General features: G+C 49.5%; 4 protein-coding genes across 4 annotated transcripts; 1 reads left to right on the forward strand and 3 right to left on the reverse strand.

The window, feature by feature from the left end:
• Nucleotides 1-400: 400 nt before the first annotated feature.
• On the reverse strand, nucleotides 401-1,839 carry CTHT_0021500 (uncharacterized protein; the record flags this gene model as incomplete). The annotated part of the gene is made up of 2 exons (XM_006692557.1): nucleotides 401-1,583; nucleotides 1,805-1,839. The coding sequence occupies 2 exons, from the start codon at nucleotides 1,837-1,839 to the stop codon at nucleotides 401-403; spliced, it is 1,218 nt and encodes a 405-aa protein (XP_006692620.1).
• A 3,263-nt stretch (nucleotides 1,840-5,102) lies between these two features.
• CTHT_0021510 (uncharacterized protein) lies at nucleotides 5,103-5,809 on the forward strand (the record flags this gene model as incomplete). The annotated part of the gene is made up of 2 exons (XM_006692558.1): nucleotides 5,103-5,139; nucleotides 5,340-5,809. The coding sequence occupies 2 exons, from the start codon at nucleotides 5,103-5,105 to the stop codon at nucleotides 5,807-5,809; spliced, it is 507 nt and encodes a 168-aa protein (XP_006692621.1).
• Nucleotides 5,810-6,001: 192 nt separating this feature from the next.
• CTHT_0021520 (uncharacterized protein) lies at nucleotides 6,002-8,121 on the reverse strand (the record flags this gene model as incomplete). Its single annotated transcript, XM_006692559.1, has 3 exons — nucleotides 6,002-6,176; nucleotides 6,228-7,796; nucleotides 7,889-8,121. The coding sequence occupies 3 exons, from the start codon at nucleotides 8,119-8,121 to the stop codon at nucleotides 6,002-6,004; spliced, it is 1,977 nt and encodes a 658-aa protein (XP_006692622.1).
• Nucleotides 8,122-10,422: 2,301 nt separating this feature from the next.
• CTHT_0021530 (uncharacterized protein) lies at nucleotides 10,423-10,841 on the reverse strand (the record flags this gene model as incomplete). Its single annotated transcript, XM_006692560.1, has 2 exons — nucleotides 10,423-10,723; nucleotides 10,783-10,841. 2 exons carry the CDS (start codon nucleotides 10,839-10,841, stop codon nucleotides 10,423-10,425), a joined length of 360 nt encoding a protein of 119 aa, XP_006692623.1.
• Between the last annotated feature and the right edge of the window lie 4,012 nt (nucleotides 10,842-14,853).

The following is a 14,853-nucleotide window of genomic DNA, read 5'->3' on the forward strand; positions in this document are numbered from 1 at the left end:
GCATATACACGGTCTACGGTCCTCAAATCACCCATATCCCGATGCCTGCGAGCCCAGATAAGCGAAGAGGTATAGCTATGATAAGGTTGCAACATCAAGACCAACTTCCGATCTTGGTTCGCTTCATGCTAGCGAATATTGACTGATGGCTATTTCATCTACTGTGATATTCTCTCTGGCGTGTACAAAATCGTTAGAAAAAATTAGATGTGAAGGACCCAATACATAAGCTGTGCTCGGAGTACATTATCTTCCGATATTCTATTTGAACATCTCTGCTAACGAACATATTTCTAGCTTTTTTCCACCAAATTAGAGTTAAAACGAGCATTAAGTGATATCGAATAGTACTTGTCATTACAGTACAGACCGCAAATATAGTATTCTTGACAATCTCCCTCTATGGAGCAACGTTGTTACTATACTTGTAGGGGTTGCTGTTGCGCCGGTTGTCCTCGTCATCATCATCGTCATCGTCTGTTTTCGTTTCGCAACACAAAAAGCTTGGCATCAGCAGTGCGGCAATTTGAAACGCAAACAAGATAATGGCAATCTTGTCTGTTGGTGAATAAATGTCATTGCGTCTCATCACGCTTTCTGTCCAGAGGACCATCGGCCAAATCCCGACTGACAGAAAAGGGACGCTGCATAACCATGCGATGGTTTCCCACCCCTTCTTCTCTAGCTTGTGGGCGAGTGCGTTCCGAAAGCCAGAGTAACGCGGGTCCTTCTTCAAGTGCCTATAGAGATAGAGAAAAATGGGCCAAAACCCTATCGTCATGAAGAAGCTGCCGAGAAAGATAGCCACAATGACAAGTTTGAACTTGTTCCACCCAAGAGCTCTGATGAATTTATTGATATCGGAGTTCTTCTTGACTGCCAGAACCGCCATAGCAATTGTCCAGATAACTGAGACAACACACATGGCCGTGCCTGAGATGGTCCAAATCCGAAAGAAATAGTTATGCCAATCGATGTCGAGTTCGCGACAGCCGAAGAAGCAAAAGTCGTACACTCCATAACCGTCTTTCATATACTCGTATGCCTTCCACGTAGCGATCGTGTTCACGACAATCATAAACGTAGTCCCTCCCCATAGGAGAAAGGCCAGAAACCAATGCCGCGTGCTGATACCTGCAACGTAGGAAATAGCGAAGATCATGTTGAAGTAGGGAAGGAGCAAGTACAGCGCTCCGACATAGTCTGTATTATCGCGGCTGCTGACTACTTTGTACCACATCCATTGCTGGTACATGTTGTAGCTGAGGAAGCCCAGGTTGCTGAGACAGTTGCTGCCCACACCGGCGACATACTGGGCTGGTGCGAGGACTGTGCTGACGTAGAGGAGGACGCGGTTGACGAAGCTGAAGCCTTCTATGGTCTCGATCGTCATATCCAATCTGTTGACGGTCACGTAGTATAACTGTAGCTCGGGATCGCTGACCGCAGCGCTAGGTTGCAGTTGTTGCAGATTAAAGCCAGGGGGTGTCAACGCTTGTCCAAGTGGTCCAATAGACCGCAAATTGTATCGACAACACGACTGAACCTCGGTGGTCGGCTTTTCGAGAGGAAACGAGTGCTTACTGGATTGTCATGTACGCCCATTCAAACTTCTGTAAGGTTTGGTCTGGTCTGGCGCTGGAGAAAGAAGGTATTTAAAAAGAGGGAAAACCCTCAAGGATACATTCCACTCCCGTTATCCGTCCTCATTCCTTGAAGATGCCAGTCTACAGCCTGGCTAGGCTGAACTCAGTGGGAATGGTCGAAGTAAGATGGACATGTGAATAACACCATAACTACTCACCACCACAAGCTCGGCTCTGGCGAGTATCTTCTCATGTTGGACGCTTTCTCTTACCCTCGTCAGAAACCGAGTTAACATGCTGCAGCGGATATGAATCCGAAGCGCAACTATCACCTCAGTGGCTACACCTACGACATAGCCTTGTGGGGTTATGCAAGGGGTAAACTGCTCACCTCTCCAACCCAAGCAGCGGATGGTGCAAGTGTCGCCTCAATAGTGTTCCGCGTCTACGGACTGCTCCGCAGATCCCCCAACCTAATTTCAAATTAGGTTATCAGTCTCTCATACTTTCCTCCCAGACAGCCAGTCACCAGGTGAGTGTTTGGCTTCTGGCCAAGGGTCACACCACCATTCCCAGCCTTGTGGCCCTTGTTGTTCTCCTCCCCGCCGAGCTGCGACTTACCCGAATCCCGACGGACCAATAGTGAACGGACTTGGAAACTTTATGGGAACATTTGCAAATTAACGAGGTTTGGGAATATTGAGAAACTTACTATGTATGTTGGAAGTCATGTTTGTACACAACTCATCCCGAGTCAGCCAGGTGAAGCACTGCTCTATGAAGCTCTCATCCCACGAAACACCGCTATTTGCATAAGACACAAAGGCTTCAGCACTAAGAGCGTCGAATTCTCACAATTGGCTTTCGTAAGGTTCCTCAACCTTCGGGTCGCTCTGGTGGCTTCTTTACGATGTCATTTACCAACGACAGCTGCCAGCATTTATCCTCATCTCGAGGGCCGTAAAGTGACTAGCTAATGCGAGGAGCCGTATTAGGCCCTCAGAATGACTGATATCCCTAAACGCTTATTGTCGGTGACCTCTCTGTCGGGGCGTCGCAACGGTTCTTCCAGAGATATGCAAGATATCAATGGCTTCAGTTAATGTCCTTCCCTGGACCATCTCCGTGAAACATGCCATGCTCACGAGCCCAGCTCGGACTCCTTAGCCACCTTTAAATTGGTTTTGATCACCAAAGCATCAAGATCTTTCCATATTTTGAACTTTTCTTCGTCGAGTTATGTTGTCGTTGACTGTGAGATAGTCGAAACGAGGATGGGCGCCTGTTTGTCCCGGATCATTCAGAGTTAGAGGAGATGGACGAGCTAACTGACCTTGGATAGAGATGTGTACGGACTATAGTGATGCAGAACTTGGCATGTTGAGAACGAAACATACAGAGTAGAGATGAGTCAATACACCGAGTTGCTACGAAGCATCAAGGCTGAGTGTTTTTAATGAAAGAACCTCATCGATTCTCGTCCGGTTCATCACATATTCCCTCCGCCCGCTTTGAGTACCAACCGCAATAACAGACGTCAACGACGGGTGAAGAATGCAACTGACGGGCTTTGACACTTTGACAAGGGGCGCAAGTAACAGGAGGCGGGACAATCAGTCGGTGTTATTAATGGGCAGAGGAGAGAGCACCCAGGCCCTACCAGCGGGCAGGAGTAATGAGTGTGCACAGCTTGAAGCAACCCTCCCGACCACATCCGCGAGGTTTTAAAAAGCAACAGCCGGCTTCACCTATGGGCGCTATACCCCTTGCTAAGCACAATAGTAAGGCACGGGCTGTAGGCTACCGGCCCCACCTGTGGGCGTAAGTAAGGTAGGTATTTGCATGCTTCCAACGTTCTCTCCCCTTTCATCCAATACAATCAATGCCGGAAAAATGGTCGACAAAACCAGTTTTTTATTCTGTGTTCTCGAGTCACAATGAAGTACAAAGCATCATGAGTGTTACTAGCGAACTCCACTCGACAGTTTGGTTGTGCCTGCTTGGGGATATCTCAGAGGAGATTCTCACCCGATAGACCGATCCTTTCTTCTCCCCCGACCATACCTACTGCTGGACTGTATGCCGTCACATCTCTGCGCACAAGAAGCGCACTACTGAGCGCTGTTTTTGGGAGTACTGGATTCCGCAGATGAACTCCCCCATTCACTTCTACAACTACCGCACTCCCGAGGGCGTAGGTACTCTGGATAAATTGCGTGAGCACGAGCTTAACAAGGTTCCTCCTGTCTATTATTATTTCAAAGAATTCGCGGATAGTGACAGCAGCAATGCAATTTTTATGGTTGAGCGCGAGTCATTGCCACAGTCAACCCATCATGGTAAGATATATAGAACGGGAGATTACTGAACAATTGCGCTGAGAAAGCTGCATGAATGACATTTGCTTGCCTCAAATTCTGCCAAAAAGTTTTAGTTCTCTTGTCATTTGAACGCTGAGTTAAGTGCACACCCTTAACAACTGACCAACTTGTCACCTGAGCGCATCTAGGTGGGGAAGCGGACAAGGAGATGGAGGAGAGGGCTATGCACTGTGAAATGGAAGTAAGAGAGGTTTGATCTCATATGGCACCCGTATTTCCCGAATAAGTGAAGAAAAAAGATTCATATTCGACTAGGATGTGTTCCGGTTCCTGCGCACCTTGAAAGGATAAGCCTTGGGTTCTAAGAACAAGAAGAGGAGTTCCAAAAGCGAGCCAAAGAAGAAAAGAAGAAGGTAGAATGACTTAGTTTGTGCAATTCTTTTGGAACTTTTGAGATATTTTCGAACATTAAACTTGTCTGAGAGCTGAACAATGACTAAATATATTTGAGTCAAGTGCAGTCTATCCGTATCACCTGTGTTGCAATCAGTGTTCGATACTCGCTGCCAAATACTCTATAAGAAACATATGCCAAAGTACGCCAAAGATCTAACCATTATGTCGCCTAGAAAACGTGTACTATGTAGCAGACGCTTTAACCGTTGTTGTCATCATTGATGTCGCATGGCGAACTGTGACGCTTGAGTGATCTTGCGTAAAATTGGGTGATGAATAACTATGGCTTGACTTTCATACACCCTTGACGTATGTGCCTCGAGGAGGTAAGTAAATCAACGGGAGCGAGAGAGCCATAAGAAGGGTAGGCATGAAGTGTTGGACTGAGCAGACGGACATAGGACCTGATATTGTTTACTTTGGTCGCGAGTTGCCCAGGAGATGCTCAGGGGACTAAGCGGGGAATAAAACCCGGGAGAGGCGGGGAACCGCACTGTGCACGCTGCGTAACGTATACTGTTTTCTCACTGTTTTACTCATCTCACTTCAGCTCTTCAACCCCAGAGTTTCACTTGTCTCATTTGACTTCACCACCTGGACAACATACTTAACACTTTCCACAACCCACCTGCCACAACTTTCTGCTAAGGACAGAATATCGCTATCGTTATTGACAGTCTCATGAAATTAGTCCCATGCAAAATAAATTCAACAGTCCGTAACCGGTGAGAAAACCATCATGGATCGAGACCAGGGCGCGTCGGACAACCTTCTAGGTAAGCAAACATTTCATTGATCGTTGACTTTTTATCACCACTTTTGGCCTGGCCACCAATTCATGCCCTGTATGAGGAACGCAACACCGATACCTTGAATAACCCATCCGTTTTCATTCAATCACTGTTCCTCAATTCTCATCCCCTTTTGCCCCTCATCCCCTCATAAGCTCACTCGCTAACCCCTCTACTAATACCAGAACGCAAAAACATCCTAATAGCCTCCATCATGACCTCCTACCGCGACCTTATAACCCACGCCACCTCCCCCATCACCTCTGCCACAGCCTCCCCGGGCCACGCAGGTTACTCGAGCATGGCCCTCTCGACCGCAATCCACGCCGCTGTAAAGTACACCGAAGACTTGCTCTCTCTAACCCGCACACTGCGCGAGTTGTGGGTCGTCGGCCCGTTGACGGGCCCAGGGGAGAAAGATGCGCAAGCGGAGGAGGGCATGGCGAAAGATGCAGAGGTTGTGTGGGACGTGTTGAATGAGATGAGGGATCGGGAGAGGGAGAGGATGATGGCGGCTTTGATGGAGGGAGATACGAGGGTCAGGGGGGCGGTGAGGTTTGAGAGAGGGGACGTTGAGGTGGTAGTTGCGGGGCAGGGGCAGCAGATTGAGATGGGGAGGGGGGTAAATGGGGAGGTTAAGAGCGAGGGGGCGTAAGGAGATTGGGGTTGATAGCGGGTAATGGGTTGGATGGACGGATTTAATCACGGTTTACTCTGCTCAATGAGATTTGGAATGGGATTTGGAATGGGAAATGAGATCGGAGATGGATGCATATTTGAGAGCAAAACGCCAGCTATGCACTGATCTACCAGAGGGTGCAGTATTTTTCTTTTCCCAGACGCCAAATCAATCGCCCCTCTCCTCAACGCCATCAGCATCATCGCCCAGTTCAGCCTGCAGGGCTTTGGGTACTCTCTCGGTCCTTTCTGATCGCTCGTGGGATGCCTCCAGGCCGCCAGCAGTAACCCAAAGAAAGTAGTCGGTCCGGTAGTTGTCGACCTGGTTGAAGAAGAGATGGAAACTGGGAAAGTTAGCCAGGGAACTCAGAAGATGACAGAACAAAATGACTTACGAATTCTCCTTCTCCTCCAACTCAAACATCCGGCGATAGATGTGCTCATCCTTGAACGCCTTAATCTTATCCTCATACTTAGCAAAGTCAATCGGCTCACGGCCAATGGTCACAGCCTTCTTGTTGTACTCGGTGAACATCGGTCTCTCCAGCATCAATCCCAGGCCAGGGGCCTTGGGAATACTGATCCTCCTTGGCCCATAGCTTTGGTTAATAATATCCAGAGGGGCACCACACCGTACAACCATCACAGCCATGGCGACCATCTTTCGAATCTGATGCATCATAAAGCTCTGACCATGCACCTTGAGCGAGAGCCACTCGGTATCACGAATCTGGATCGGGTTTGGGTTGACCTGGAACGATTTGATATGGCGCTTGGCGGAAGCGTCCTTGAACGCCTTCATGACGGTGTAGTTGTGGAAGTTACGTGTGCCCAGGTACTGGTTGAGGGCCTCCTGCAGGCGCTGGATGCGCACGGGGGTGACGCGGTACCGCCGCTTGGCTGCGACGTAGGCGGCTTTGATCTCGCGGAGGGCTAGCTCGACAGGCGTGAGTTCCTTGTCCTTGTCAGACTTGGACTTGGAGTCCTTTGACTTCTGCACGGTGAAGGCGGAATCCTGCTTGGACTTGGACTCCGCTTTCGCATCCTCCATCTTGGTATCCTTCAACTTATCGCTGGCACTGGTACCCTCCATCTTAGTGTCCGAGTCAGCTTTGGCAGCTTCCGGCTTGCCATCTTGGGCAGCAGTCGATTGCTCCGAGGCATCCTTCATCTCGACATCCTGCGCCATGCCCTCATTGTCCTGCGTAGGCTCCGTCTCGTCGGTCAACACTTGGTCGACGGAAGCATACAGCTTCCGCAGGACCTCGGGCTTTATCGAGGGATCGAGCCTATCGAGAATCGGCTTAATGTCATTTTTCTCGACCTCCTCCCAGAAATCCTTCACATCGTCCAACCGGGACATGTATTCATCGTAGACGCCCTTTTCCTTGGCCGACTCGATGATTTTCTTGCCCAGGAAGCTCTTTGGGTGAGGCGGCAGCAGCGAGTAGCTGGGCATCAGGTACTCATACCAGCGGGAGTCACAGGCCTGGTAGCAGCTGAAGCCATTGCTCGTGCGCTGGATACCCCAGACGCGAATCTGGTCGGGCAGATGGGAGTTGATTTTCTCGACAATATCAGGGTCCTCCACGATCAGCTTCAGCGAGAGGACATTGCCGGCGGCGTGCACGCCCTTATCGGTACGCGCGCAACGTACAAGACTCGACTTCTTAGGATCATCGGCATTGACCTTCGAGATGGCACCAGCCTTAACAAAGGCCGCAAAAAGATCACCCTCGATCGTGCGCTCCTTGTGGTTGATCTGGATGCCGTGGTAGCCTGTGCCCGCGTAGCCAATGAGAACGGCGACCTTGCGCTTCGGCCGGCGCTGTTCGGCAGCGATCTCCTCAGGGGGGAAAGTGATGCTCATGTAGCTGTGACCGCCATTTTCGCCTTCGATTATGCGGCGACGCTTGGCCTCGCGGTTCTGGGCGACCTGCTCACGCTTGTCGGGGACCTCTCCTCTAGATCCTGTTAGTGTCGGTATCGGTACTGCGTCACAAGCCAATCAAGAAGAAGCAGATTAGGTGAAGTGAACACGGAATTTGGAACATACTTCGCCGCGCCGAAACCTGTGTGCTTGCGCTTGTGGGGTTTGTCGTCTCCGCGGGTGCTTCCGCCGGCAGGCTTGGAGCTGGAAGGAGTGGTGTTGCTTCTGTTGCTGTCGTGATTGTTCTCCTTGGGAGTGTTCTCAGTCGATTGAGCAGCCTCGGCAACGGCTGCCGGCTTTGGCTCTGGAGTAGGCCCGCTTGGGGGAGCGACCTGAGGGATGTTCTCGTTGTCTGCCATCTTGTCAACGGGAGGTGTCGGCAGAAGGTTTTCATTGCGGCGTCGCAAACATGCCCGCGGGGATCTCTTGCAGGGAAAATTAGCTGCGCGCGAAGGACAGTTGCTTATCGTAGTGTCTTATCGTCGCACCATTCCCGATTTGGATTAGCGTGGGCGAGCCTTTTCGCGGGGCCGTCCCTTTCACAGTCAAGCTTCCTGATTTTGAAGATCTTTTCACGCCTTCCGAAATGCAATCGTTGGACTTCTAGTGTTTGCCCGTTCCGGCCAGCTCGAGATCCTGACCGGTGGTTGAGGTCGAATTGGCATACCTTGAAGCTCTTTACGTATCCAAGACTACCGCTCGAGAGGTGATTGTCCTCCACCACACGAACGGAGTCTTCCCAGGCAGCAGCAGACTTTCACCTCAAGTCAGTCCCACGTTTCAGCCCAGCTAAGAAACACCGGATTTGCTGCCAGCACGTTCGCCAGTGCAAGTCTGGATTAAATTTGCCTCTTATCCTTCTCCTAGCTCAATTTTGACCCCTCTGCTGCCCACAGCCTTCAAGGCCTTGGCACTTTACTGAGTATTCGTCACCATGGGCATGATCCCTGAAAATGGAGGCTTGCGGGACTCTTTAGCTTGAGCAGCACGGCTAGAAATTTTAACCTATCAGCATCAGCTCCGTTCCATCGCCAAGCCTTTCAACCGCCGTGGCTATCACTAACGGGAACGTCCGCAACCCCCAGAAGTGTGGCCGTGCGTTAATCTTGGCGTAAGATCCTGCATTTGTGTAACTTTGTAACTCTGTTGTCGCTTAGCACTTATTGGGGGGGGGGGGAGCACCCAGGGGCTGATACTACTTTAAGATGGAACGCGCCCTGGGCTCCGCTGAGTTGGAAAGGTTGGGCCGTTATATTGCGCGGGCCGCTCATGGCAGGTCAGGCGGTTGGCTTTTCCAAATCTCCAGGCAACGTTCTTGCTGAGCTGGTCCCCAACTCTCGAAGGCCCGCAACTTCAATCCCGGAGAGAGCTGTGGTGCAGGCCCATGCCTTTCATTCGCCCACGACCCTTAGTTCCTCGCCATGCGACGTGTAGGGAGTGACCGCTCCTACAATCTGTTGTGGGTAGCAATTCTCACGTCCTTGTTCGCCCTCTATCCTGCTGGCATCAGCGCCCAGGATAGCCTGCTCATCGATTGTTACTACTACGACCAAGATCGCGTCGTCTCCAACCAGACGAAATGCCCGAACTCTAATGCTTGCTGTGGCCCCAGGGCTACCTGTTTGTCTAACCGACTCTGCCACAATGCCGGAGATGACGAGAACACTTTTGTCCGCGGTCCCTGTGCCGTGAAGTCTGAGAATGGGAATTGGGACCCTCAGTGTGCCCAGATTTGTCTTTACAGTATGGACGCAGAATCACATGTCATGTTGTCTGTCTAACGTTGTTCAGAGGAGGGCTTCTGGTTTCCCCGAGTTAAACGCTGTTCCGATGGCAGCTGGTGCTGCGAAGACGACGTTGGATGTTGTGCGGATGGTAGAGGGGTCTGGATGGATGCGGATGGAAACATCGTTGCGTCCAAAACAGTTGCCGCTATCACGAGTTACCCTCCGAAGAACGGCGTGGGCCCTGAGAGAACCACCGTGCTTCCGACCACCTCGTCCAGCAGCAGCATCATGTCTCAGAGCTCAACCCTCTCCAGCTCCACGTCAACGACGAGTTCGGAAGCCGGACAGATGATCTCGTTTTCAAGCTCCTCCTTTCGCTCACAGTCATCTACCGACACAGCTGTAGGTGCTGAAGTCACCTCCACAACCCCTGACACTTCGAGCTCGGACACAGACAGCTCTAAAAACTACAACCTGGACCAAAACAGCTCTGACAAAGACAACACGATTGGATTCAAAGTTGGCTTGGGCGTTGGCATCCCTGTGACAGTGTTGGTCACGGCCGCGGTGTTATATTGCATCATACGAGCCAAATACAGCAGAAAAATGCAGGAAATGAGTCCGCTCCCCTACATGCCCACTGACGGATACTACTTGCCACCAGAGATGTCGCAGATATATCCAACGCCAACACCTTATTCGACAGGCTTTGCAGGGCCGGCCGCCCCCCCTGTGGAGCTGGGAACACAATACTCGATGGAGTTGGACGCTCGAGAGAGCCCTGCACACGAGTTGCCAGCAACTCCGGCACTACCCAGCAACTCCAGCACCAAAGGCTCATAATAAGTAATTGGGATGGTCAGACAAGGTCGGATGTTATTTTACGCTACGTACATAGCAAGTGTTGTATATAAGCCGCCTGCTCTCGTGTCCTTATGACGCATTATCAATAGGCTTAAGACTCAAAAAGATCGATCCATCTCTTGGATCCCACCTCATCTGTCCCAAAACTGTTGATGGACTGATCGACGCGGACATTGGGGTTGTCTCGGACTCCAGTTTGATTGCTTTTCCTCTGAACGTCGCCTCTCTCTTCTCTGGCCCGATCCTCATATGTGCTTCTTTTTGCGGAACAGTGCCGTTCTTCTCTTCAAGCCATGCCTGCGCTTCGGCCTCGGATCTGAAGGATTTGAATTCGGCGTTGGAGAACCCTTCGACCTGTGCCTTCGCTTCGCTGAGGGACATGAACGTTAGTAAATACGAGGGCAGAGACGAAGGCAGGGGGCAACTCACTCCCAAGTATTGAAGATTCCCGTCCTCTTCCCTCGCCTGACAGCGTACACCTTGGGCATCTTGGGGGTCTCCAAAGGAGTAAGTGGTACGGTACCCGCGATGACGTCAGGGGCTGGCTTGAACGACAATGATGGAGACAGAGAGATTTATTATAGGATACCTCCCAGGAGAAAGTCTAGGAGATGTTACGGGATTTTTGGCCTCACGCGCAGTTTTTAACGACAGGAATACCTACAGCAAGAGAGTTTACTCCAAGAAAGGGCGGTCAAACATACATCAGATATATCACAGTCGAGAAGTCTCTCGTCAGCTGGGTCTCGCACCGTTTCTGCCTGGGGAACCTTGTGTAACGAAACGAACGGTTCCATGCAACAACACTGAGGCCTGCCACTACAAGCTTCTCGGCGACAGACTGGCTCATGCCAACTATTCTCGTCTGCTGGATTGAGTCACCATTTGCAGCATCCGTGGTAAGATGCGATTGGGTCGAGGTTGTCACCTTGCATCCGAGTTCGCCCATACACACGCTGCCACTCAGGCGTTATAAGCTCACCGGTTCCGTTGCATAACAGGGCTTGTTTTCCAGCAGGTTGCTTATCCCTGGCTTTCTGATGGCCGCGCGTTTATCCAACTACAAGGACGTGGTCTCATGACGCATATCCAACTATCAGATTTCCCCCCCCCGGCGCGCCCTCCACCCTCTCCTCTACAGTCCTAAACTGCAACGAGGATAACACATTTAGCGACAAAAACGCTGCCATGACATCCACCGAACTTTCAGTAACATTTACGTTGAGCAACCCAGCGTGTTGACAGCCCACTCTTGTACCACTTTCTCAGTGCAGCCGTAGCATGCACACATCTGTCTGCAGTTAGCACGCTGCTCAATCCTGCCCAAGACATCATCCCATCCCGTGCCCTCCAGTATCTACCAGCTCCTTCCCCGAGTCCCCTCTACCAGCCCGTTTCTAATATCCCAATTAAAACAACACTCATACATAAAAACCAAGGGAAACACCGAAGATTAAGATACTCACCAACTTCTCCGCCCGTTCGACATTCTCATGATCCACACACTTCAGCACCTGCTCAGGTCCCGCCCACGTCACGTAGGCTGCAAAACAGGCGCTTCCGTTGATCACATAGCGGCAGTCGTCACTCCAGGCGTCGCAAGGTCCGTCACGACGAGTTAAGGAGTGTGTTTGTGAGGTGGATAATGATGATGAGGTTGGCGCTGCTAGGACGGGGGTGAGGAAGAGGGTTGTGAAGAGGGTTTTGAGGGAGTGGGACATTGTTGAAGTTGGGGATTGAGGTCTTTTCAAGTGTCAGGCGGCAACTGACAGTGCCCAGGAAGCAAGTGAAGGGATGGTCAAGGTAAGGTCGAATGCTGTTCTTAATTGAAGATAGGTATGATGTTGGGCTTTTGGTGATGATGGTATTGTGTTTACGGTGTCCACGATTGGATCAAGGAGATAGGACTTCTCTATACTTACCATGGAGAGTGCAAGTATGCATAGCTTTGGAGCTTGGTTATTGACAAGCGATCTAAATTTCATGAATATGAGTTCTTATAGTATCGCTCCTGCAAGCCATCGAACAAGCATTCCCATATGGATAAAGCACATAGTATGAACGGTCCCTCATTCCGGTCAGCAATGTGCGGAGATAGGTATGGGACAATAATATATCATGAACGGCAAAATTACTGTCTGGTTCTTGGCTTGTCGAACATTCCATTGTTGCGTCCGCTTATGAACTGTCACTTAGACGCTGATTGTCCGGGTAAATCACTTTTGTTATGTCCCTGCATTCCCGCTGTTACACAGCTGGGTGAGCATTATAAGTAAACTCGATGATAAGTAATCCCAGTTGGAGGTGCTCCCATGCTCCTGAGCTCTTTTTGGACATAGTAAACCTTCCTGGTGGGTGTGTTGATATAAGAGTGAATTAAGAACCCACCATATCTAGCTTTAGAGTTAGAGAACTACTACTGGATATTTGTGCACGAAAAAGAAAAAAAAATGTTCGGTAAATTATCACGTGTGCTTCGAGAGTTAAAGAAGTGTTGATTCTTCCTGTTACAAGCAAACCTCCAAGATCATCCTTTACGTCAGCAAATAATATCACTACCAAACATTAAGGATACCAGTAGAATACCGATTATGCTCGACGAGCCAACCATAAAAGTGCAAAAGGACTCAATTTGTCTTCATTACAGCTTCCAAGATACTAAAAACACGTTCATCGACCTAGCTATCCATAGTGAGAGCGAAACTAGCTAGTCTTTCCAGTACTTAATATAGCCTCCACCCCCACCCCCCTCTCCTTCCTCGGTCATGCTTATGCTACGCAGAATGTTAGCTGACGGAGCAGATTGCTGTCGGAATTCATAACATCAACAGTAACGTCTGCAAACCAGAGCCATTGCTTCAGGGACAAGGGTAAACACCTTTGTATCCACCACGACAGTAAGCTTGCCCTCGGAGTCTACGGTGATTGTCGCAGCATAAAAAGTAGGGCATATCTCAACCGGTTATTCGTAGCTGATATCAACTGACATTTTAACCATAGGTGGCTGATAAAGGTCAAATGACGGGGATATAGGCTGATTTGCTGTGTTTCTTTAAACGCCGGATCACCATATACTACCCTACCTCCGTTATTATCAATTCCTTCGGAATGTTGAATCTTCCATCGACGTGTAGTATTGGGCCGGATCCAGTTCATTTTCTTACTTTCGTAGCACTCGAAAGTTTGGTGGATATGAGGAATCCCTTTATCGTAATCGCAAGGGGGATTAAATCTTGTGAATAAACTCCTCACCAAAGACTTCGTGGATCGTATTAAAGAGCCACCTCATATATAGCAACAAACCTGGCATTTTTTCCGGGTTACCGCTTAATGTTGTGCCAAAGTCACGCCTTGGAATTTAGGAGCAAGTGCTTGGACTTGTCCAACATGATGAAAACGCTGGAAACTAAGAAGTTTGAAGATGGTGCCATGTTTAACCATATGGAAGTCAGAAACTATGTGTCTGGATGATGTCATGACCGAAAGATAGACGTGAGAGCTGCGATCTACCAGCGGATAAAGGTGAACTTTACAGCTTTTCCGACTGCGTTTTCAAAGAAAACTATTCCGAGCATTTCCCTTAAAGCCTGACAATTAGAGGATTATAGAATTTCATAATGAGAGATGTCGGTAATGGCTTGGTTGGATGTTAAGTGATCAATTTACCTGGAGAGCTCCATGACCCAACCCACGGAAGGTGGAACGGCTCTTGGTCTAAAGGATAAAGAATGAGGTCAACATGAACCTAGCTGGTCAAGGCGTATCAGGACCAGTAACTATTCTGCCTAGTTTCAAAACTGTCAATGCCGGTTGTTGTATCCTAAATCCCCAGCAGGTCAGATGAAGCCATAAAAGAAAAGCCATGTAACAAAAGCTCAAATCTTTGTGATAAAATATGTGACCATACAGGATATCGCTATGCATCTCGTTCTTGATCCTAGTCCATGAATCTGGTCATCTACATTTTGTTTAAATATACAAAGGTTCTTTATCTATCCTCGGGTAACATTCTAAACCGACGACAGCATCATAGGCGTGCCTTCACTGGCCTGTTGGTTTTGTTGGCAAACAGCGATTATGAAACAAAGGATGAATACCATGTTGGTACGGCTGATGATTAGGGTCGGTATTGGACTTAGAATGGAAGGGTATGGTGTGTAAAAGGCGAAGTTAGCCAACTGGCTGACGACACCAGGTGTCGTGGCCAGCATATCAGGCAACTGAAACCGACCTCAGGCATCTCACGATCGTACTAATTGCATCATCATCCCGAAGCAAAGAAGGATACCGACATAAATACAATGTTCAAAGCCTCCAACCAGGATGTACATACAGAGAAGACATGGGAAATTGAGAAGTCTCGTTGATGTCCTCTCTTTTAGAACTATCATATCCCCCCCCCCCAACCCCCCAAATAGTCTCTCTTCTTTCAGCTGCCAATGTTGAGCTGAGCACAACTTTCTTCCCTGCTTAATCATCATCTAGGGAAAACGCGGGCTT

The sequence above is a fragment of the Thermochaetoides thermophila genome (assembly GCF_000221225.1).
Source record: "Thermochaetoides thermophila DSM 1495 unplaced genomic scaffold scf7180000011816, whole genome shotgun sequence".
Classification (NCBI taxonomy): domain Eukaryota; kingdom Fungi; phylum Ascomycota; class Sordariomycetes; order Sordariales; family Chaetomiaceae; genus Thermochaetoides; species Thermochaetoides thermophila.